At 51.5% G+C, this 24,163-nt stretch overlaps 8 protein-coding genes across 8 annotated transcripts; 4 read left to right on the top strand and 4 right to left on the bottom strand.

Moving 5' to 3' along the window:
• Window positions 1–74: 74 nt before the first annotated feature.
• Window positions 75–1,922, bottom strand: PV05_12055 (uncharacterized protein; the record flags this gene model as incomplete). The annotated part of the gene is made up of 1 exon (XM_013455599.1): window positions 75–1,922. The coding sequence occupies one exon, from the start codon at window positions 1,920–1,922 to the stop codon at window positions 75–77; it is 1,848 nt and encodes a 615-aa protein (XP_013311053.1).
• Window positions 1,923–2,254: 332 nt separating this feature from the next.
• PV05_12054 (uncharacterized protein) lies at window positions 2,255–4,007 on the top strand (the record flags this gene model as incomplete). The annotated part of the gene is made up of 2 exons (XM_013455598.1): window positions 2,255–2,347; window positions 2,439–4,007. The coding sequence occupies 2 exons, from the start codon at window positions 2,255–2,257 to the stop codon at window positions 4,005–4,007; spliced, it is 1,662 nt and encodes a 553-aa protein (XP_013311052.1).
• Window positions 4,008–4,720: 713 nt separating this feature from the next.
• On the bottom strand, window positions 4,721–8,207 carry PV05_12053 (uncharacterized protein; the record flags this gene model as incomplete). The annotated part of the gene is made up of 3 exons (XM_013455597.1): window positions 4,721–6,175; window positions 7,021–7,486; window positions 7,537–8,207. The coding sequence occupies 3 exons, from the start codon at window positions 8,205–8,207 to the stop codon at window positions 4,721–4,723; spliced, it is 2,592 nt and encodes an 863-aa protein (XP_013311051.1).
• A 524-nt stretch (window positions 8,208–8,731) lies between these two features.
• Window positions 8,732–11,746, top strand: PV05_12052 (uncharacterized protein; the record flags this gene model as incomplete). The annotated part of the gene is made up of 2 exons (XM_013455596.1): window positions 8,732–9,797; window positions 10,386–11,746. 2 exons carry the CDS (start codon window positions 8,732–8,734, stop codon window positions 11,744–11,746), a joined length of 2,427 nt encoding a protein of 808 aa, XP_013311050.1.
• A 309-nt stretch (window positions 11,747–12,055) lies between these two features.
• PV05_12051 (uncharacterized protein) lies at window positions 12,056–13,421 on the bottom strand (the record flags this gene model as incomplete). Its single annotated transcript, XM_013455595.1, has 4 exons — window positions 12,056–12,162; window positions 12,217–12,722; window positions 12,791–13,130; window positions 13,190–13,421. The coding sequence occupies 4 exons, from the start codon at window positions 13,419–13,421 to the stop codon at window positions 12,056–12,058; spliced, it is 1,185 nt and encodes a 394-aa protein (XP_013311049.1).
• Window positions 13,422–14,778: 1,357 nt separating this feature from the next.
• Window positions 14,779–16,519, top strand: PV05_12050 (uncharacterized protein; the record flags this gene model as incomplete). The annotated part of the gene is made up of 4 exons (XM_013455594.1): window positions 14,779–14,926; window positions 14,984–15,515; window positions 15,563–15,974; window positions 16,030–16,519. Exons 2-4 carry the CDS (start codon window positions 14,990–14,992, stop codon window positions 16,517–16,519), a joined length of 1,428 nt encoding a protein of 475 aa, XP_013311048.1. The 5' UTR covers window positions 14,779–14,926; window positions 14,984–14,989.
• A 2,308-nt stretch (window positions 16,520–18,827) lies between these two features.
• PV05_12049 (uncharacterized protein) lies at window positions 18,828–20,167 on the bottom strand. The gene is made up of 3 exons (XM_013455593.1): window positions 19,938–20,167; window positions 19,414–19,885; window positions 18,828–19,359 (listed from the first exon to the last, which is right to left on the bottom strand). The coding sequence occupies exons 1-3, from the start codon at window positions 19,954–19,956 to the stop codon at window positions 19,170–19,172; spliced, it is 681 nt and encodes a 226-aa protein (XP_013311047.1). The 5' UTR covers window positions 19,957–20,167; the 3' UTR covers window positions 18,828–19,169.
• Window positions 20,168–21,604: 1,437 nt separating this feature from the next.
• On the top strand, window positions 21,605–23,926 carry PV05_12048 (6-phosphofructokinase; the record flags this gene model as incomplete). Its single annotated transcript, XM_013455592.1, has 1 exon — window positions 21,605–23,926. One exon carries the CDS (start codon window positions 21,605–21,607, stop codon window positions 23,924–23,926), a length of 2,322 nt encoding a protein of 773 aa, XP_013311046.1.
• Between the last annotated feature and the right edge of the window lie 237 nt (window positions 23,927–24,163).

Here is a 24,163-nt window from a genome sequence, read left to right as displayed (position 1 = left end):
ACACCTTCCTGATCGCCAACAGGCCGCAGATGATGATGAACACCTCTGCCACGTCAAGAACCATCTATCCTCCCTCACCGCGCCTTTTCCAACGCACTAGAATACCCGTCGGGCAAGATTCCCACATCTATCACCACCGGCTTTCCTTCCTGTGCCAACTTGACAGCCTTGGCCATCATGTCGGGCAGGTCTTTGCGATCCGTACAACATGGTCCTGGCACAGACAGCCCCAGGGCCACCGCCACGGCGTTAAGATCTGGCGTAGGATTCGTGATCTGCTGTCCGATTCCTTTGTTTTCCCGTGGTCTGTTGCGCGCTCTTGCGACACGTTCCTGATGAACCTCATCATTGTAGAAGCTGCGATTATTCGCAACGACAATCAGACAGGGCAGACGACAGTGCGCGGCCGTCCATAGCGCGTTGCATCCCATGAGATAGTCTCCGTCGCCAAGGACGGACACTGCGAGAGTCTTTGTGTCCTTCAAGGCCAGCGCAGCACCGACAGTTTGGCCTGGTCCGGACCCGATTCCAGCACCCCCATCGAGGCCCAAAAAGGACAGGGGTCCTGTTGCGTTCAGATCATAGCCGCGCCAGCCGTAGGGCAGACGCACGAGACAGTATTCTTGGTTGGCGTTGCCGAGAGCTTCGAGAAGGTTCGATGCGAGATGGCCCATGAGAATCCTGTCGGCGGGGACATCGGGCATTGACGGTGGTGGTAATCGGTTGGTGGCTTCGACTGCACTCCAGTCCTTGGACTGCACCTTTGCTGACTTGATGCCAGCCAGGAGAGCTGTCAATGTCTGGTCTGGGTCGGCAAACACGGCGACATCGGTGGGAGGGACGCCAAAGTGGTCTTTACTCCAACCGTTGTGCAGCGTCGAATCCATGGAAACGTGCACCACCTTTGTCGAATCGAGTGGCGTCTCTGCAGCCTTGAGTGTCCCAGCCAGGTCAACCCAGTCGAAAGAAACGATAAGGTCTGCGGCACGGATGAGCTCGACATTTTGCGGCGTGGTGAAGATGGCAGGAGCCGCAGGATGCAAGCGATGGCGCGAAGGGAAAGCCGCCCCTTGCTTCAAATCAGTCACGACATAGGCTTCGAGCTCTTCTGCCAATTGGACGCGTTCGTCCCATGACTTTTGCGAGCGGTTGGCCCGTCCGAACATGAGAAGCGGCCGCTTTGACTCGGCCAATAGAGTCACCACGGTCCCGACAGTCGCCGGATCTGGTGCTTGAGGCGCTAGAGGTTTCATGCGGCTGAGGTCGACGAATTCGACCTTGGACGCATCGAATTTGTCTTCCTGCAGACAGACGTCTAGACAGAGATAGGTGGGCGCGCAAGGCTTCGAGGCCGTAGACTGGTAGCAACGGACCAGGGCTTTTGTGGCGGCGTTCACCGAATAGGGCTGCTCGTCAAACTTCAGACTCGGCCTAACAATGGCAGCCTGGTCGGTACAGGTGTGAATCCAGTCTATCCATGGTCTCTTTCTCTCCGAGTCCAGCGGGCCCGTGGCGCCCAGAATGACCATGGGCACGCGGTCGCAGAATGCATTGTAGATGGCCATGGCTGCGTGCTGGAGGCCAACGTTGGCGTGCACAGCCACCAGAATGGGCTTCTCGGTCACTTTGGCATAGCCGTGGGCGAGAGCCACCGTATGCTCTTCGTGCAGACATACCACCATTTGTGGCGTGTTGCCGTTGTAGTTAACGAGGCTGTCATGGAGGCCTCGATAGCTGGATCCAGGCGACAGTGCAATGTATGGAATTTTCAAACGTGCAATCTGCTCTGCGATCACGTCGCTGCCCCATCCCATGACATGCGTTTCATTGTTGAGGCCCACGGGCTCGTCAATGGGAATAGGACGTTTGCTTCGGGAGGTGTCAGACATGCCCACACCATTCTCTTGACCTATGGAACCCATGCTGGCAAACTAAATGCCCTTTCACCGGCCAAGTTTGTCTTGGGAGTTGGTGAAAGAAAGGATCAATGCCACTTTTTGTATGATACGTCAATCGCTACATCTTGTCGGGTATTGATGTGCCAAATCCCTTCTCCAATGACGATCTTGGGGACTTTTGTAACGAGTGTACAACGGTTTCGGGATAGATCCGTGCCTGCTGCTGGAACAAGACCCTTCAACTTTGAGGGTAACGCTGAGGTACTGACGTTCTCCCTCGCCCCGGATAAGACCCGAGGATCTCTTCACAAGCGACGCGTCCAAGCGTCGGCCACTAGCTTTGCGCATCAGCAGGAATGGATGTCTTCCGTAGGCGACAGGATGTGACCCTTGTAGCATTCTCGATGGGCCAATGGACCTACCCTTCCCCTCTTTCACGAATCCGACAGGTATGGGGAATCAGCAGAATTAGGCTGTCTTGTACGGAATTCGGGACGTGGCGAACATGTGTCTACGTATGCGCTGATTCTAGGGGGACAGGTAAAACCGGCTCAGGCTCTTGAGGTGTTTACAAGTCCAGACGTCGCTTTCACATTGTCTCAACTTACAGAGAGGTCAACTGTGGCAATGGGTTCAATTGTCGAAATGCCTTCGCACATTGCAAAAGTCATGCCAAAGCACTACAGTCTGTATTACAACGGGACATGGCACGAACCTGAGAAAGACGACGCATATTTTGATACATTTAATCCTGCAACGGGTGAAGCCATCACGAAGGTTGCCCAAGCCACAGCAGGTGACACCGAAGCAGCCATCGAAGCTGCTCACGCTGCATTTCCGGCATGGCGCGACACTCATCCCGAGCAACGCAGGGCACTCCTGCACAAGGCAGCCTCGATCGTACGCTCAAAAGCGCGAGAGCTGGCTCTGCTCGATTCGATCAACACGGGCAACCCGTTCAAGGAGATGATTCCTGACGCACATACGGCTGCCGACGCGCTCGACTACTTTGCAGGTCTCATCCCTATGCTGAAAGGGGAAACCATCCCACAAGCTGAAGACGGCTTCCACTATACTCTACGCGAGCCGCTAGGCGTGGTTGCTCGGATTGTGGCGTACAACCATCCTCTGATGTTTTGCGCGCAAAAGGTCGCAGCTCCTCTGGCGGCCGGCAACACCGTCGTCATGAAGCCGGCCGAGCAGGCCCCCTTGTCAGCTCTGTATTTGGCGGAGCTGCTTGACGGCGTCTTCCCACCTGGCGTTTTGTCTTTTGTCAATGGTGGTGTCGACTGTGGAGTCACCCTATCAACGCACCCACTGGTCAAAATGATCACCCTCATCGGCAGCGTCCCCACAGGCAAAGCCATCTACAGGGGTGCCTCGGCCACCTTGAAGCCTCTTCTCTTCGAGCTGGGTGGTAAAAACGCCCTGGTAGCGTACCCGGACGCCGATCTCGACAAGCTCGTCGACGGCATGACGCGAGGCATGAACTACTTGTGGGCAGGCCAGTCATGCGGTTCGACATCGCGAGTGTTCCTGCACGAAAGCCTGCACGACCGAGTTCTGGACCGCGTGACGAACAATGTCCAGAAGGCATTTGTGGCGGGTGATCCAACCGACGAGAAGACCACCATGGGTCCTGTCATCTCGCCTGCAGCATTGGACCGAGTCAAATCATTCTGCAAGGACGCCATCGCCGAGGGTGCCCGTCTAGTCACGGGCGGCAAGCAACCCGAACACATGAAAAAAGGTTACTTCTTCGAGCCCACCATCTTTGCCGACGTAGACCCCAGCATGAGAGTCGCACGAGAAGAGGTCTTTGGCCCTGTCATGAGCGTCTTCAAGTGGAACGACGAGGACGACTTGTGGAAGACTGTCAATGGCACAAACTACGGCTTGACAGGTGCTGTCTACACCAGAGATCTGAAAACAGCGCAACGGGCCGTCAAGAGGTTCGAATGCGGTTACGTTTGGGTCAACAATGTCGCGAAACATTATCTCAACATGCCGTTTGGGGGTCAGAAAAACTCCGGCTTGGGACGGGAAGAGTGTTTTGACGAGCTCTTATCATTCACACAGTTGAAAGCAGTGAATATGTCGTTAGATTGATTCGCACGATGAGTATATGGACCACCACCGTAGTATTTATAGCCATATGATACCGTGTAACGTCGAAGGACGCTGTTATCCATCGTCAGACATGTGACAGCGGCTTGTCATAAGCAGAGCATTGGTGTCGTCCAGCAGCGACGCTCATAACCCTGTCAGATCTGCCTCTCTGAGTTACTCGACCGGGGTGAGCTCCTTTTTCTTCAAGATGTCTCTTTCCTGAGCCGAGCTGTCCTGGCTACACTTCCGTCTAAGCCGAGAAGCACGGGGAATTTCCGCATCATCATGGAAGAAAGCAGATTTTCAAGATAAGGTTATTCGTGTATTTGCCAGCGAGTTGGAAGATAACCAGCCAAGTGGAAATGGATCGTCTCAAATGTACAAAGGGTTCGTCAAGGGTTGAAAAAAATATTCGCAAGTTACAGACAGTGGCCTATAGGGTCGGCTCCAGATTAGAATTCCTTCGCAGAGCTATGTGTCAGTTTGGATAGATCCAAGCAGTAACCTATAGGTCCGTAGGTATGTACATATTGGAGCTCGGTCCTATAGGAAGGAACATATCCAGATATGAACACATAGTTTACTTCCCGCAAACCATCCAGAGGGCGGCTGTCGGCACTCGTGCACAAGCTACTGCTGAAACAACTCAATACGAAACCCTGTCTCTTCCGGTTTCGATCATTGACATTCAATCTTCTTAAGATTAGTATGATTCATGCGCGCTGCTCGATGTTGATGGTCCGCAACTCATGCTCTGTATTTTCCACCTGCACAGCAACATCCTCGTGATGCTTCTCTTCTCGTTCGATCCCGACCGTCTCGACAGTCAGACCCATATCCTTTTTAGCGAAGAAGAAATCGATTTCTTCAAGTGACTTCCGCTTGGTCTCGGGGTAGAAGAAGAAGAGAATCGCTCCGATCAATGCATTAAAGACGGACAGGATAATGTAGAACCGATAGCCGATGTTTTTCAGCGCAATTGGTGTGACCTCGACGATCATGAACTGGAAGATCCAGTAGGTGAAGACGGCAATTCCCATGCCCTTTTCTCGGATGTGCAAGGGCATCAGCTCTGCCGGATAGAGCCAAGTGATGGGATACCATGTTGAGATATTGACGGCGTAGTAAACAAAGACAAATGAGAGGGTGACAATACCATAGGCGGGACTGCCTTTTGCTGGAGCCGTTGCGAGCAGCGCCGCCACAATCGCAAAGCACACCGTCTGGCCGGCGCTACCCGCCACCAGAAAAGGTCTCCGCCCAAGCTTGTCGACAAAGAGTACCGGCCAGATGGAGAAGACAAAGGCAACGACACCGAAAAGTCCGCTGATCCACAGCGAGGTGCTGTGTGAGGCGTGGATGAATGTTTGCACTAGTGTGGGGACATAGTAAGTCACGCTGTTGATGCCGTTGAGTTGGTGCATGATCATGATTCCGGATCCGTAGCAAATACGTTTGAAGTTTTGCGTCGGTCCGTTGATGAAGATGCCGCTGAAGAAGCCTCCCTTTTCACCTTCCAGTCGACTGGCTTCGGAGATCTCGTGCATATGGAGTTGGACCTGAGGATCGTCCCGTGTGGCATTGTGACCTTGTAGACGCATGATGACACGCAGAGCCTCGTCTTGACGGTCGTTCTTGAACAGCCAGTGTGGTGATTCTGGAAGGAACGCCACCAAGATCCCAACGCTGAGGATAAAGACGAGCTGCAATGCCAGGGGCAGGACGAAGGCGGTGCGAGTCTTGTTGTTTCGCAGACCGTAATTGGTGTAGAAGGCCGTGACCAGACCCATGCCACCAAGCAGGAGTTCAAGACACATGAAACGTCCTCGAACTCGAGCCGGCGTGGTTTCAGCCTGCCACAATCCAACCGTAGAGGTCAGAACACCAACGCCTACACCGGTCACGATGCGACCAACAAGAAGTTGAGCAATCTTCTCGGCCGTGCACATGATGACAACTCCGACAGTAGCAATTGAAGCGCCACTCATAATGGTCTTCCTGCGTCCCAATTGTGCCCCGAAGAGGAAAGCATAGATGGCCCCGATGGCACATCCAACATTGTAAAGTGAGCTGACAGTACCCAGCAGGGCCGAGTCCGGATGGTGGAAAGTTTCGAGAAACCAAGGCAGCACGATAATACCCGAAAAGACGGCGTTGTCATAGCCAAACTTGAATAGGATTCAGGTCAGCTTAGTTGACTTGGTCACTGAGAGCAGAGGGGAGTGTTGTGCGTTGGCCGGGGCTCAGCTGATGCAAAAAGGGACATTGGCTCACCAACAAGAACCCAGACGAGGCCGCTGCCGTAATAAGGATCAGAAGAGGTCGGCCCTGAACGTTCCCCATCGCCTTGCCCATATTGACACAGTTACAAATATACTTTTGTAGTTGCAATTGAAGCACAACCTTGGAAGCTCTGTGAACTTGTGCTGGCCGTCGAGGGGGCTCGTTGCTGGGATTATATGGTTGTCACGGCTTCGGCTTTCGAGGGGTTACAGGAAGCGGCTAGGTGCGTCTGCCCAAGCCGTAAACGATTAACCTGCTGTACTTAGGTGGTCTGCCACAAAAGAACTATCCTGGGGACACCGGAAAAGATCCCAGCCGTGGCTTGGCGAATAGCAGCGGCTGACGGATAAATAGCCGAAGCGCCTACAGTATGTTGTCTCCTCCGCGGTTCGTTGTAGCCTACCTCCCAAGGCTGGCCACCCCTACCGTGAGTCAGGCCAACGATCTCAGCAATAAGGAGGATTTTAAGAGAGATCCTTGGGCTGCTTTCCAGGGATGAGCGATTTGCCTTGTTAGATTGGCTCGGTGAATAGATGAGCTTGTCTGGAGGCCGTAGAATATAATAATCTGACATGGGTGACAGCCTCTTTGATACATGCTGAACGACAGGGAAGCATTCCAAGAGCAGCAAGAGCATCAACCTTGCTACCTTTCAGGTATCAATTAAAGGGATCCCATGGTCCATCTTCCACCACCCCTGTCTCATCAACGCTTCAAAAGGTTTGGTTACCACGAAGCCACGTTTCTCAATCTCCTGAACTATGGCTAAACTTCTTTCCCTCTGCTCCATTGAGATGCCGTACCGAAGACTAGCTACTTGAACGGGCCAGCAATACAAGAAACCAGCTAGATTCGTCTGTTGCAGCGCAATTTCCACCAAATCTAGAATCCGGCTTGCATGCATAAGATTCGCTTCGTCCGGGAGTCGAGGAACCTCGAGGCCCAACCTTGAATAATCTTGGGATCTGAATATGTTGCTCAGACAGATGCTCAAGGTGTGATAGAGAATGAGGGCCAACTGCATTGGCGCGTCGATCCCATCTTTTTGAATGTGGCTTTGTGACCACTTCAAAGACAGTGCATGCCATTGAAACATCATGATGCGGAGGGTTATGCCATCTAATGCCGCACTGCGCAATGCCTCAATGTTCTCCTCGGAGGCGACAGGGCATGCCGAGCGTACAGCGAGCTCCGCTCTAGACAAAGTCAGTGATTGGCTGTATGGTTCTCCCTGACGACAACGGACCTCTGATTTAATGCAATGAACTGAACCGCCAGATCAAACAAGGCATCGATAGGGTGCCAGTCATGGCACATTGCTTCGTCAAACATCCAGGCCATCGAAACTTGCCACTGTGGCCCAACAAGAAAGGTATCGGTCCAAAAGACAAGAGCTCGGATCAGCTCCAGTACTCTGATCGTCAAGTACAGATCTCGATCCGCTATCACGCCTTGATATTCGACCAAACGAGATGTCCCATACATGAAATGAGCAAGGAATGCGTTGCCTGACGAATCGTACATGAGCTCGAAGATCCCCAGCAGGATCGTACTCCACAAGCTAGCGTTGTCATTCTTGACGGAAAACTCGGAATGCGCTATGTCATCTTGCAGCGACTTCACGGCCTCATGGTAATATTTCAAAGCAGTTGCGGGTTTCACAAGCGCGCTTCCGGGCCGCTTGTACAGTTCGAGATCCAGGGCACCCAGTGCCAGCGCTGCATTATGCAGACTGGAAGACGAATTAATCAAACCTTTCAGATCGCGGTGTTCATTCCCGATTTGGCCAAGGAAAGAGTGCTGATGCAGGAACGAGCTGAAGAGGTGGCTGATGTACACGCTCGCCTGGTCTGGTCCAACCCTGGCCGGGATAGCGTATAGTATGTTTATGTCGCCAGCGTCCGGAAGCCGAATCATTGGTTTCGCTCCCGTGTGTCGGAGGCAGTCTTGCCCCAATGCGGTGCATCGGCGACATGGCTTGTGTCCATCGCACTTGGATATGGTCATCAGCTACCCAAAATCTGGTCGATGAAGCCACAGAATTAAGTACCTTCGAATGTTGCTGACTACAGTTCCAACATCTTTTGCGCCGAGTGCGCTTATCGAAGGGCCCGAGTAGCTTTCCCATGTTGAATCGCACATAACGTTGATTTGGGAAGTGGTAGACCATGTTCAGAAATATATTCACGTCTCTGCCTTAAAATTATGTAGGTATGAAATTATCAAAATGATCAACATGGACCAGGCGATAATTCCCCGTCCTCCGTGGCTGACATTCTTTACCTAAAGAGGAATCAATCATGCTATTGGCTAAGGCCATGAGTTGTCCTCCACGCAACAAAACCGGGGCTACCCAGTGATGCCAGGAGGTGGCCAGTATTCTGAAAATTGAACTTAGGAACACAACAGCGAGATTGTTACCATTTGGAGATGCTGACATGATGTCGGTCCTACTACGCCAATACGAATTGTATAAGAGCTACTGGAAGTACCTTTTCTTGTCATGGCGTCTCTCACGTCCTTACACCGGCTACATCAAAATGACTCTTCTGATGATTATGCTTTCTTTCTTAGCAGCGTTCATCTCTCCTTCCAGTTCCAAGACCATTGTACCTCAGCCAAATGGACCCCTCGGTGTCTCGGTGGTTAATATGCAGCTCGTCGACAGCAGCCGTCGGGACCCCTATTCGAACGCGTCCCAGCGTGTTCTCCCAATCTCCATAATTTCTCCCATCGGCCCCGTGGCCAGATGTGACCAGGTCATCCAGCCTTACATGGACAATACCACAGCTTCGTACTGGGAACAGGCATTTGCCTCACTTTACGACCTTTCTATCTCTCTCAACGGTACTTTCACACAGACAGAACTTTCCCTCTGCCTACCAACGTCGCTCCACAAGCCATATCCCTTGGTCCTCTTCCCACCTGGCCTCGGAATTTCGAGACAATTCAGCCATATTATGTGTACAAATATTGCTTCCTATGGCTACAATGTGGTCACAGTCGATATACCAGGTCAAGACAATATCGTCACGTATGCGGATGGATCTGTTCAATATGGCAACTCGAACATTGTCACCGACGCTCAACTTGCATCTGCCATTGAGGTCCGTGTCCAAGACCTCGATTTCGTGTTCAAATCGCTTTCACGTCCGTCCAGAGCCCTGGCTGCAAAACATCTGAACCTGGCGACATCTTCTGTCGGTATTTTCGGTCATTCACTGGGTGGGTCGGCCGCTCTCTCCGCCATCATCAACGACACGCGCTTCCTGGGCGGAGCAGATTTTGATGGCGGTTTTGACGTCTCTCCTTTGACAGTCAAAACTCACAAGCCGTTCCTCATCTTTGCAAGCGCCGTTCATGACCAGAGCAATGTCCCCTCCTGGCCCATTGTGTGGCAGAACCTTGACGGATGGAAGCTGCAGCTGCAGCTGAACAATAGCGCCCACGGGACATTCTTTGATCTACCTTTCCTGGTAGAGCTTTATGGAATTGATAATATCCCAGGTGCAGTGGAGAGTCTGGCAGCTGTTCTGGGGACGATCAACGGAAAAAGGGCGATGGATTCTATCGTCAGTGTTATGCGAGCATTTTTTCGGTTTATCTTCTCGAACGGGAAAATTGATGGAAAATCCGTGATCGATGCAGCTAAGGGACTCAATGATATCACAATTGCCAATGGAACAGGAGTTGATATAGGATATTTACTCGATAGATACTAGAATTACTAGTATAGACCGAGATTTCTCTTTAGAGACGAGGCTGTGGGGAGGCGAAAGGCTACGTTTAGAAGCCCAGGCAGCTGGATGATTTTAGAACTTCACCTTACCACTCGTTTCTACGGAGTACTTATTATACTCTTCTGGTACTTACTAATCGTAGTCCTTCTTCCGGAATGAATTCCTTAGTTAAAATAAGCGGCCCCTTGGCCGCCGAGTATAATCTAACTAGGCTTAACTAGGAAATGAAAAAGAGACCTTGACATTGTATATCAACAGCGTATATTCCCTGTCAGGCACAGTTTCTTCTGAGAAAGCTTTACAAACATACAGACTCCACAACAGCACGGCAAAGGGATCTAAGATCTTTGTGCAGAAAACATGTCGACCTCACCAGACGGAATCTATGAACCGGGAATTATTGATCCAGGTTTCCCGGTCAAGAATTCAACTCGGTCGTTTTGGCACACAGAAGCCTCGGTTATCGGCAAGCTCCAATCTCCATGGCTCGACAAAGCAGATGTTGTAATTATCGGCTCTGGTATGACAGCTATGAGTCTCGCCAGAACCCTGTACTCAAAGCGTCCACAGCTTCGTATGGTGGTAGTTGAGGCTCGGGATCTCTGCTACGGTGCGACCGGGCGTAACGGAGGACATTGTAAAGTCATGAGTCCTGGTGTCTGGTACGACCGCAAAGAGCAGTACGGTGTTGAAGAGGCCCTACGCGTGATGGAATACGAGCACAGCCATCTAAATGCAATGGCGGCATGTATCGAGGAGAACAAGATTGATTGCGACCTGCGTCTTGTCGAGGGCCTGGATATCTACCATGACAAGAAAGTCTTCCAACGAGCAATAGATGCTCTCGAAGATATGCGTGCGCACAGCCCTGACCTTGCGAGTCGCTACACCGTCTACACCACGAAAGAAGACCTTGCAGCCCGCAATTTGACTCTCGATACTCACTGTGTCGGGGCAATCGGCATGGCCGCCGGAACCCTTTGGCCGTACAAATTCGTGAGCGGCATCTTCAAGAAACTAGTCGACCGACACGGCCTCTCCATTCAAACCAATACGACTGTCACTTCCATCATCGACAACGACCCAGACGACTTTGCCATCGTTGGAACTGACAGAGGTACCATACGTACAAAGCACGTTGTACACGCCACGAACAGTTGGATCGGTCATTTGGTTCACGAGCTACGACCCTTCGTCTCACCTGTACGCGCAAATGTTCAACGACAAGTACCACGTCCCAACACGCTAAGGGTGAACAAACACTCCTTTTGGCTTCGCTACGGTGAAAAGGACTATGACTACATCATTCAACGCGACGACGGGTCGTTCATTTTGGGCCGAGCCAATACGGGACGACGGGCGACGGCGGATGACAGTGAAAAGGATTTGGTGCCCCACGCACATCTCCGAGCCGTGACGCCCCAGATATTCAATTTTGGAACGAAAACGCTGGACGTGACACACGCTTGGAGTGGGTCGGTAGCCTTCACATTGGATGGAAATCCTTTTGTAGGCCATCTCTCCTTTCCGGGTCGGAGGCACCAATGGGTGTGTGGAGCATACCAGGGCATCGGAATGGTCAGGGCATTCCGGACAGCCCAGATGTTGGCATTACTCCTGCTCGAAGAAGAGGTACCGAAGGAGTATCCACGTTCCATGCTTCTCACTCCTGAGCGCGTTCGAAAAATGCAAAGATTCATCGGAAGTAAACTGTGAGAGAGATATTCTAGCCCCTGGGCACTAAACAGACAATGGCAGCATTTCTTAACCATTCTAGAGATCAGTGCAGGCCATACTTTTAGTGTGAGACTTGATGCTTGACCTTTGCGCTAAGTTACAAGGTCAGTTGGACGGTAGTGTAGATGTCTTCAATTAGCATGAATTACTAAGAAGACCCTTGCTTTCCAGGTTAACGGAAACAAACTGTCCCAAGTTTTCTCTGTTGTGCAGGGCTATTCGACGTCTCGCCATTGCGTCGCTGGCTCTCAACTATACATCCACTGACTGCTGAGATTGAAAGATAAATTAGGAGCTCCATTGAATCCTTGGACCTTTGAAATGTTTGCGCGCGTGTAGAAACCAATTCAGAATGACAAACAGAATCATGACTCCCACGACAGCGGAGGCATAGTCTAACAATCATGTCAGCAGGTTGTAGACCGCCAACTGAGGATGGGTTAACATACTCGCGTTGGAAGGTGCAACAGGTAATGTCAGCGGAAAGCAGTATATGATAGTAATCAGTGGTGCGAATAGCAGAGTAACCATATTTGCTACCCATCCAAACCAACCTAGCCGGACTTTCCTGTTTAGTGGAAGCACAAAGTCAGATCTGCGGTGCCACAAGAGCAAGGCTGCAAGCATTGCAAAACAGCATTGTTGGAGCAGTAGCCCGGACCCGATGAAGGCGTTGAAAGCGGTCGAGGAGCCAAGGTAAAAGCAGCCAATGATCAAGATGACGAAGGCATTGGCCAACAGAGCCCAGGTTGGGACTTTCTGCTTTTCGTCGACTTTTCCGATGTACTTTGATCCGACAAGCGCGTTGTCGCGAGCGAATGACCAAGTCAGACGTGCCGACACTTCTACACAGCCGTTCAGAGCGAATAAGGCGATCATTAAGATGAATATAACGAAAGCCGTGGCTGCCGCTGCCGAATGGGTGGCCTGATACCAGATTTCGTAGATGGGCACTCTGAGGATAGGTCAGTCACGGTTGCACCTAGGCATAACAAAAGCCAGTGATGTTCGAGCAGAACTCACCCAGTAAGGTCCGCCGTCACCAGGTCAAAATCTTTAATGCAGTATAGCATAGCAATTCCAAAGGGGAAAGCGGTTACGAAGCCAACGATAATGGTGCTGAAAAGGGCCCCTGGCACTGCAGTCGAGGCATTGGAGCATTCCTCCGCAAGATGGATGGCACCATCGATGCCAGCCCAGAGGAAGTTCGGATTGGCCATACCAGATAAGAAGACCACGGCATCAGATCCCCAGCCGCTATCGTTAATAAAACTGGTCCAGACAAATTCAGCAGAGTTGAAAGTTCCGGATCGAGACAGGCATGTCACGAAAATGATGACAAAAGAGCAGAGAGAGAATACAACTGGTGAGTTTGTTAGTCAAGACTGGCGGATGGCACTGGGTCGACGGATGGTTCCTTACAGCCCACATCATGAATCCAATTGGTCCGTCTGAGGAGGTAGATATTGTAAAGAAGGATGAGGACATCGGTGGCCTGGTAGAGCAAGAAGTATTGCCAAGGAGAGACTTTGGAGTCTGGATTGAAGAGGAGTCGGATCGCTTCGATGAACGGGCCAGCTTGGATGGTCACACCAGAACAGATGGAGAGCCAGCCAAAAATGTTAAATGCCGCGCAACAATAACTCTGTGGCATGTCAGTAGAGATCTGTCGCCGGCCTATATGGTCTCCTACCAGGACACGATGTGCCTTCTTGGGAGCGAGTACAGAGGTCCAGTGATTCGGGCCTCCTGCGGTTGATTAAACGCTGGCCAGCTCGGCCATAGCCAATGCAGAACAGCCGATAGCGACAAGGATCACAAGCAGGCCATAGGCAACAGTCACATTGCCGCCGGATTCGATTCCTATGACCAATGTGGCCGCAAGTCCAACCCAACTGTTGCAGATGTTATACCCGACGCATAGTATCGTGAAGGCCCCGATATCTTTGAGCATCTGCGGTTCTAGTCCCAACTGCAACAGCACGGTGTTTGTGTCCATATTTGTCAGGGCACCTGAGTATACATCAACGCTCGTTCTCCCACTTTGGCTTCACTTTCGCCGTCCTTATTTGCTGCCATTGTGAGGCTTTGATATTGGCTCTTCCGCTGGAGGAGGAAGTAGTGGTGAGGTCAAATTTACACTCGGGACCGTCGTCGAACCCTCTCATTTATAGGTTGGGCATGGAATCCGAGCTCCCGTACGACCTCTCGGGCGCTTTTGCCGCGGGGCAAGGACGCCTTCGCCCTGAGTAATGGATCCTCGAATAGACTCGAGGTTGGGGTAGATTGCTGGGGTAGCGAGCTAAGCCAGGAAGGGCAACGAAAAAGAGACCTCTTGGTTGGTGCTTAGGTCTTTGTTAGGCAATGTGTTACAGCGTGGGTCCGATGTGGCCGTTTGTTCGGTGGTGCTCGCCTTTGCTGGCAGGAGCTCCTGCTCAATGATATGGATTTTGCGTGCACGACAAGGCATGCGACGTCATCGAAGCATTCACACCCGTAAAGGCATCAACATCTCGGCTCGGGTCCTGTAAGGCTGCAGTTCACCCCCTATGCTGGTGAAATGTGCTTCGGCCTACGGGGTCTAGCATGTAGTGCCAGCTCCATGTGCGCGAGCGGGACGTGCAAGGAAGGACGAGGTGGTCTCATTCTGAATTCCTGTTTAGGAAATCAGGTGCCCAGCTATGCTTTGCACCCCTCGCCCGTGCTCGTCCCGATAGAAACCATTATACCGAGCGGAGCGTAGTGATCTGTCATGTAGCGTTTTTGTGCGTAAGTAGCTGATTGGGAAGAAATGGAAGAATCTAGCTAGAAGGCCAGGCATGGCGCCAAAGGTCCACACCCATAACTGGCTAGTTATGCCTATCTACTTAGGCACTCTTGCCCCGTCTGGCGCTAAGAAGCCCGAGATTTACTGGTGGTGGCGAGGTGGACATGGACGACCGAGGACGACCCCTCATGACTCCGACGGGAAACCTGAAATTTTCTGTCCTACCACTATTCTCACTTCCTTCTCCAGAAGCCAGGCCGACATTGTTGAGACGCGCAGATGGCAGCTGTACCCACCTACGTCGGCCGTCTCTTGGATTTCATTTTCGCGCAGAATGGTAGTATCGCGTTCTGCGCCAGGATCTAAACGCGCTTATCGCCCTAAGACCAAGGGTTGGTGTGGCCCCCTTCTCCCGAGTTTGCCCTGATCCAGGTTAACATTGCGACGAGGATGTTATGAATGTTCGCAGCGACGCATCAGTTGCGACGGAACAAAGCCCGGCTGTCGAAAGTGCGCTGCCAGAGGGCTCCAATGCAGTGGTTTTGGCATCAGATACAGATTCAGCCAAGAGACTGCCACAAGATCCCACAAGATTGGCAAGGCGGTACAAAGATTGCGGGCTGAGTAAGTTTGTCGGCCACGACCACTCTGCGGTGTCAAACATCGTTATTGATCGCGCATACAGCAGCGCAGAATCTCAGGCTGCAGAGACCTCGTCTCCAGAACTGCCAGCATTCTCGGTCTCATACGACTGTCTCGAGAAGAATACTTCCTGCGATAACCCTCCCTCGGTAGATTGGGGATCGTCAAACGACGGTGCCATCTTCAAGCCTCTTAATGAACCGTGCGATGATATTTCTGCGGACTCAAAAAAGCCAGGCCCACCCAAGCACTGGTCTGAAGCCTTGACGCCCATCGCGCTGAAAGATGCACAACTGTTGTCATTTGCATCTGATGGACAAGCTACTTTACTGAAGTATTGTAAGATTCTGACGAAGACACCTATGCAATGGCTTACCACAGGGCAGTCTCCAATAACATTGCACAAGAAATGATTGCAATCGATGATCAGTTCAATGGCTGGCGACATCTTGTCTTACCAATCACATTTCAGGCAGAGCCAGTCATGCAAGCCGTCTTATCAGCTTCGGCCTTTCATATAGCTGCAAGGTACGGCAATATGAGTTTGACAGCGCAAGTGGTATATTCTAAAGCCATCAAGGAGCTGGGTCGAAACAGTGATTTAACCAAATGTGGAGGGCTATCACTCAACTACAACATCCTAAGTATACTTGTACTGCTTGTGTCTGTCATGATCAATTCAAGTGTGGATTTCCCCATACTATACAACATGCTGGCACGCGCTGTAGATGCCGTCGGTGGTGAAGATGGCCTCGGAGTGGGAGAGCTGCCGGATTTTCTTCGCCGTCAGATAAGAAAGTAGGTGGCCATGCTTAGCCTGGCTCCAGTCCGACGCTATGCTGACTACCAGTAGGTTTCGTGTCTATGCGGCACCGCTGATCAGTGAGAAACTCGGGGTAGAAGCCATTCAAAACCACGGCTCCCAAGCGCTCGACTGCTTAAGACATTGTTCTCTCCGTCATCCGGAATACTCTCTGGCAATTTCGAACATCCAGGATCAGATTTTCCAGGCCTTCCAGATATATCTACACCAAGCCGCCGGCGACATTGACCAGAAGACATCCATACAGCTTGTCGAACGTTTCAGGCGGACGGCTGAAGCATACCCAAGTGGCTGCTGCTCAGCCGAACACGTCCTCATCTGGGCGTCTTATATCGTTGCCGCCGCCAGTACCCTTCCGGAGCACCAGTCATATTTCTGTCACCGACTTCGGAAGTTTCATATGGGCAACGGATTTACAAACACTCTGAAAGGCTTAGACGTCTTGAGCACTGTCTGGGGACGAAGCCTTTCCACTAGATGGACGGCGATGCTATCACAGACTCAGATCTTCATTATGTAACGAACATTAAGTTACCGTAAATGATTTAGAACTGTATACTTTTAAGGTTTATTCCTTGCGCGTAAGTATATATTGCTATAAGCGTACGGCCCTCGTTACTAATCTTAAGACTTTAACGCAAAGAGCGAGGCTCTGCTATAAACGAAAGCATTATGGGCAATACAGAAATCATCAACATCATACATTGAGGTCCGACTTTTTGCTGTCACGCTGCCTGGGCCGATTGTATGGTTCTGTGCTCGGGGTCTGCCTAAGATTTCAACTCGCTTGGTGTAGATAGGCGAGCTGGCAACTCGCCTTTGTCGACGCGAAGGTGTAGCGAAGATACGAGCAGTGGCGGTAGGCCAAGATGGTTGACGTTCGCCAAGGTCTCGGCACATCTCAGCTGGCCGCGGCATTCAAGCGAGACATTACGTTGTCTTGGCCTCGTACAGTACATCGACGGCCAATGCAGCCGCTGGTTTGGCAGTTGCATAGAGTAAAAGAGGCTTCGTGTAAGATCGAACATTGAGGAAAGATGCGACAAATCCTGGGGTTAAGGGGCAGGAAATGAACGATTCATGACGTAGAGTCGAAATCTCTTCGAGCTACATAGACTACACTCACCGTGATTGGAACCGCATTCACAGAAGGTTCACGTATGCACGCTCGTTGCACGTTCCCGAACACTACCCGCTGATTATGATACTGCTCAGGGATGGGAAACCAAGCCTAGTCCTTGGAAATGATATTCCATTGACCTGCAAGGAAATGCTGGAGGTTCCCGTGTGCTGCAAGACTTCAACATCGCCGTTTCAGCTGCCAAGGTCTATCTCGTGTTGAGGGTGCTTGGCCCTTTATCCCCGTATTGCCTGAGCCCTGCGATGCCTACATGCAAGCACTAGTAAATATCCGAGGAAGGTCAAACTGCATTCCTCGCAATGTGATGATAGTCGCTGTAGAAGGAACTGGTTCTTCGGATCATAAATCTCACATATCACTAAGCTGGTCAAGTGGATGCTACAACGTGCTTCCACTTACCTGTATTCAGCTTCCGTTGCGAGATCATCCATGTGGGTGCCACATCGATGAACTTACATAAGCTCCGGGGGCCGAAAGAGAAACACGGCATAATGTCGTTCAAAAACACGAGAAACGGACATAAACACGAAACTGATAACAAATCCCTTGACTGGAATGCGGCGAGCACAGCACTTATTATACATTTCCGCCTAACTGGACACCATTTAGACTTTGAAAGCACGGATTTGAGCCTTTGCGAGAGCTACCCACAGTCACTTCGACACTCCCCTTCCCTTCCTCGTCCAGGCCAATGCGCGCTCTGGTAGCCTCTGACCTATATAAGGGGGCAATCAAGCATAGGTAGGACTTCCTCCAGCTATTTTCATTAATTTTCAAAACCCGAGGTCGATTGCTTTGCCCAACATAAAGAAGAAAGAATACCTTTCTCCTACTGCCTACTATGCATACCTCCACCATCTACAAGTCCATCCTCTTGGTGGCAACTGTGTCTGTGGTCTCTGGGTCGAAGCTTCACGGCTCTCCTGGCATGTCCCTCCTCAAATACCATCACCAGCTATCGCGCAACCTCATGCCTCGTCAGGGCTGTACATCCGATCAAGTGACTTGCGGAGGTGGCTGTCTTGTCGCAGGGAGCGACTGCTGTACCCCTGGTGCCACCTACTGGGAGTACTGCGATCCGGGGCAATTCTGCTGGTCGTTTGGCAATGACTACACTGCTTGCTGCGCACCAGGTGACGTCCAATGTGGCATTAAATGTATGCCACCAGGATCAGCCTGCTGCGATAATCAGGGCGACTACTGTGATGCGGGAGAGTATTGTTTCATCGACACCGATAGTAGCCTAGGTTGCTGCCCTCAAGGGGAGACCTGTGGCTCAAGCACGACATATCAGGCCGGAGTGACCGTTACCGGACCCGCTACAGCATCCGCAACTACTCCAGCTTCTTCTTCGGCATCTGAGCCGATCATTACGATGTCTTCAGTCTCGGCTGCGTCGGTTGAGTCAACCACATCTGCTAGCACTGCTCCACCAATCGCCACCTTCACTGGAGGAGCTGTAGTGACCGCCGGTCCACAAGTCGCTGCTGCTGTTCTCGTGGTAGCTGGGCAGATGTTCCTCTAGATTCACGAACCAATGGCTACCAATCAATCCCGGTGCCTCGACTGCTGGTTGTCAGGAAGTGTGGTGTATCGATATTAATGCTGGGGGCTCTTTCCACCGGACGTTTTTGCATGCAACAAATAATGCATTCATGGATATGCTAGTGGCAGGAATTCATTGTAGTTTGGCGTGGCCTGCATTTGCCAGCAGGCAACATCTATTGATTGATTTGGCTGAGACACGAAGACGAGTGTCATTGAGAGTATAATACTGCAGCACACCTTGGAAGGCACAGATATTCCGTAGTCCAGTAAATTATTCGTCCTTAGACACACCTGGACCTCTTGGGCACATAACGAAAGTGTTATCTCAGCACCGTCTTGTACAGCTTTCACTCACCACATCCACTAAACTTTTCTCCATTGCAGTTTTGATTTCAACCCATACACACGAGGCCTCGGAATGCACTCCTCCACCTGTTCTCGTATGCGCCTGTTAGATTCAAGCCTTGTTAGCCGATGGTGTTCAGACGTTCAGCAGTGCAAAACCGCCCGCGGTAAGTGGTGGTTCCCCGTCTTTGCGGCAGATGAGTTTGTGGTTCTTCCAGTTCGCCCGCTGGCATTCTTGGTTGCAGTACCAAGCCCCCTTGCAACGGCCACATTTCATGAGAGATCGTGGGTGGAGGTCTTGATTGATACGGCCGCAGTAAAAGCAGCTGGCGTAACCGCATTAGCTCTTCTCCACCACAGTAAGGAACGCGGTGGCATACCTAGGTCCATGCATGTCTCGTGGCTCACCATTTCGATAATGACTGAGGGCGGCGAGAAACTGTGCCTTGCCCGGGTCACGAAAGCCGAGATCTCCAAATGGCAGCCGGTATCCAGGATAACCTTCACTCTTGTCTGCCGCCTGACGAAGGTAGACCATGTTCTCCGAGGAAATCTTCACACCTGCTCCCATCATTACTGCCCCAAGTATGACAGCAGAATATTCGCCGTAGAGCGGGTCTTTCTTCTGACGGTAGTCTTCAAACAACTCATCGCTGATGGTGTTGAGATGATCACGAAGCTGTTGGCTGCTCATGGGAGATGGGGTCGGTCGATTGTTCGGGTTGGTCATGTTGTCTAGAAGGTCTTCCAGGTGGTCTTCCTCGATGGTGATAGATCTGGCCTTGAGTTTCTCCCCGATGGCATAGGTGAGATCTCCCTTGAGATCCAGATCACTGTCTCCCTCAAAGATTCCTGTCGAACGAGTTAGTGGAGGATAATCTCAGCATTGAGGATGAGTGCTTACTATGTCCCCAACGACCCATGATTTCGACGAGTGGCTGAGCAAGACTTTTCTTGGATAATTGCGGTGGATGGATGAAGGCAAAGACGCCGAGGATTGGGCAGGGTGATCGATTTGAGGTGCAAGCGAGATGAGGTTGAGATAGAACGATGCTGAAGGCGACTGCGAAGGGAGAGAGTTGGGCAACAGTGAAACAAAGGGAATGGAGGAAGGGGAATTGGAGCAGTGAAGTTCCTTCCCTGCCATAGACTCAATTGCCTACTTAACCACCAACTCTGATAGAAAAGCTCTTGCTTCCTCCAGGTAAGAAGCCCCAAAGAAGCAGAATCGGGCAACTTTACCTCAATTTCAAGGCTGTGTCGCAGCGAAGAAACCAAGTCATGCTAAATGCTACAATGGTCTCTTGTCTTTCCCAAGCTATAGTCGACCTCGCAGGTTGATGCGATCTCAGCCGCTGCGTTGAGTTCACCTCCTCTGCCATTCCCTGCCAGAGCCGACGGAGTCGACCTTCAATCGGCCGTACCTCATTCTCCCCGTAGCGGACGACCTTGGAAGTGGCCGTGGAAGGAAAACTGGGTTGACTGGCGACAGCACAAGAGACCTCACGTCCTCAACAAGTTGATTTCCGTTGACTTGGGTGAAAGGCTTTCAGCCGTTGAAGCATGCGGAAAGACAAGTCACAACCGGGATCGAAGAAATCCATCATCATCTGTCGCAAGTGATGTTTTGTGGCCGAAGGACGCGCGTGTCGCATCGAGAAGGTATACCGACTGCGCCTTCTTCACTTCTCCTCGGGTTCGTCTCTTCCTCACTCATCCAAGATCTCGCAGATGGCGTCGACTCGGTTTTCAAGTCTTCATAGGGACCACTTGATAGCCCTGTCAAAGCCATGACTTTGTGCCGGCTTGCAACCATCGTGGTCTTGCGCACAACCAGGAGTCGCCTTGGTCCAGCATGATCACTTCTCTCCAGCCCTCATGCCAAAATACCTCCACGAAGCTGGCTACCTTCCTTAGCTTCCGATACGAAACTGCTCGACTGTCGCGGCCATCGAGCTCTCGTGGATGCAGGAATATTAGATATGACAAGAGACGCAGGGATCTATCAATGTTCAAAGAGCAAGGAGGATGCCCAGCTCTCTTGCTGAAGGAACCATCTGCCGGTGTTGTCATATGAATGGCCGAACTTGATACAGGCCCCCAGATGACGATCGATGTGCGCCAGCGATATGATGTTTCGATCGTGAGATATTCCGGACGCGAAATAACTGCACAGGGTGTGGCTCAATGGTGAGGAACAAGTGGCGTGACCTAGAGACAATCCGCACGTAGCTTCCATGATGCCGATGCGGTGGAACGTTCAGGTGATGTCGCCACAAATAAGACTTCACACCACTTCACATGCTGGTTTTGTGCAAGTAGTTGTGAAAACAGCATCCGTCATCTCATGGTCAGGAGTCACGAATCTGGTAAGGAAACCCAAGCTTGAGGCTCCTTGGCTGGATCACTGGTTGAATCCGCCTCATATGTCCTGTTATCCTTACTTCAAGTCGGCAAGCAGAACCCATCCACCACTTTCCCTGCAATCTTGCTCCCGAGCTTGACCCTGATACTACCTCTGAGGGATACAATAAGCCACAAGCGAACACATTGAACCAAATCTCCTTTGCGATGACATCTGGTGAGAGTATATCGTCGGTCGGGAAGAGACGGATTGCGGTGATGACCAGTGGAGGAGACTCACAGGGCATGAATGGCGTAGTCAGGGCAGTCGTTCGCATGTCAATTCACATGAATTGTGACGCATACGCTGTCCTTGAAGGCTACGAAGGTCTAGTGCTGGGTGGGAACTCCATCAAACGCATGTACTGGGATGACGTTCGAGACTATCTGTCACGAGGTGGTACCTTGATAGGTACGAAACGCTGCATGGCATTCTACGAAAGATCTGGGAGGCTGAAGGCTGCAAAAAACCTGGTTTTGAAAGGCATCAATGCTCTTGTTATTTGTGGAGGTGATGGTAGCTTGACGGGAGCCGACCGATTTCGATCCGAATGGCCCAGCTTACTCGAAGAGTTGGTCCAGACACAACAGCTCAGTCCGGAACAGGTCGAGCCGTACAGACATCTCAATATCTGCGGTCTTTTGGGATCTATTGACAATGACATGTCAGGTACGGATGCCACAATCGGCTGCTATTCGTCTCTTGAAAGAATTTGCGAGATGGTGGATGCTGTCGATGACACCGCCACGTCGCACATGCGAGCGTTCGTGATCGAGGTCATGGGCAGGAATTGCGGCTGGCTAGCCTTAATGGCCTCCATCGCGACCGGTGCCGATTACGTCTTCATCCCGGAAAAACCACCTGGCCAGGATTGGCCAGAGGAGATGTGTGAAATTGTAACAAGTCATAGACAATTTGGGAAACGCCGGACCATCATCATTATTTCGGAAGGTGCTCAGGACACCCAGCTTGAAAAGATCACTGCAGACCAAGTGGTGAAAGTACTGACCGAACAACTCCATCTCGACACACGAAGAACTGTCCTGGGTCATATACAAAGAGGAGGTCTTCCCTCATTCTATGACAGATGGCTTTCGACTCTGCAAGGTGTCGAAGCCGTCAAGGCAGTCTTGGAAGCGACCCCTCAAACACCAACGCCTGTTATCACAGTTCGTGAGAACAAGATACTACGATCAGATCTACAGGAATGCGTCCGCCTCACAAAATCTGCAGCCAAAGCCATCCAAGCGAGAGACTGGAACGCGGCTATGAAACTACGCGACGCTGAATTCAAGGAGTATTTCGATAGCTATAAGCTTACCACATCTCCAGAAAGCACTCGTCTACGAATACCGCAGGAACATCGGGTGCGGATCGCTATCATCCACGTTGGTGCGCCAGCCGCGGGTATGAATCCAGCAACACGAGCGGCAGTTGCATACTGTCTTTCGCGGGGGCATACGCCTATTGCTATACACAATGGCTTCCCGGGGCTCCTTCGACATCATGACACGAAGCCCATCGGCTCTGTCAGAGAAATCAAGTGGATTGATGTTGAGGATTGGGCAAACGAAGGTGGCTCCGAGCTAGGTACCAACAGAGGGCTACCGAGCGAAGACATGGCGAAGACGGCCCATTGCTTTGAGGTCCATCGATTGGAAGCCCTCTTCATTATCGGTGGCTTCGAAGCGTTTGCTTCTGCCAGTCAAATCAGGAACAATCGAGACAAGTACCCTTCTCTTCGAATTCCACTGATCGTCCTTCCGGCGACTATCTCGAACAACGTACCAGGAACGGAGTATTCGCTAGGAAGTGATACCTGCTTGAATACACTGGTAGGCTTCTGTGACGCTATCCGGCAATCAGCATCGGCCTCTAGAAGAAGGGTTTTCGTTGTCGAAACACAAGGAGGTTACTCTGGCTATCTAGCTACCATGACAGGTCTTGCTATCGGCGCTTTGGCGGCCTATACCCCAGATGATGGCATCGATCTCCATACGTTAACACGAGACATCGACTTCATTCGCAAAAGCTTCCAGAATGACCAAGGCGCATCGAGGGCGGGAAAGATCATCCTCAGAAATGAGCGTGCAAGTCAGATCTACACGACGCAGGTGGTGGCCGACGTGATCACCGCGGAAGGACGGGGCAGGTTCGACGCGCGCGCTGCTGTCCCCGGTCACTATCAGCAGGGAGGAAGGCCTTCGCCGATAGATCGAATCCGCGCCTTCAAGTTGGCGATCAAGTGCATACAGTTTCTCGAAGATACCTTCGCAGGTAAGAGTGCAGACGAAATCAACTCCAATCCTCTGAACGCCACGATCATCGGTATCCAGGGTTCCGAAGTAGTCTTCAGTCCGATGGGCAGTGATTATGGCTTGGAAGCTACACAGACTGACTGGGGAGCGCGGCTCCCAAGAAATCAAGCTTGGCGGCCGGTCAGAGGGATAATCGATATCCTGAGTGGTCGGCCGGAGGACAAAGAATGAGTCGGGAGTCGTATATGATCGTCGCATCTCCCGAAATTCGGAGGGACGCAATCAAACCTGCTTATTTGTGTGGGTCCCAAGAGATCGAATTCTACAGAGTACAAGCCTTAGTCTGGTAACCGTAATTGTTCTCCTGTCAGCCAATGCACAGTCTTTCCCGCCCAGTTCTAAGGAAAAATTGACTCGGCTGGCGAGTGGACTTCTGCCATCATAATCCGGAGGCCAGTACGCAGTTGT

This window comes from Exophiala xenobiotica, assembly GCF_000835505.1.
Source record: "Exophiala xenobiotica strain CBS 118157 unplaced genomic scaffold supercont1.7, whole genome shotgun sequence".
Lineage (NCBI taxonomy): Eukaryota > Fungi > Ascomycota > Eurotiomycetes > Chaetothyriales > Herpotrichiellaceae > Exophiala > Exophiala xenobiotica.
Note: the sequence above shows the minus strand (reverse complement) of the source record. Positions and strands in the feature narration are given on the sequence as shown.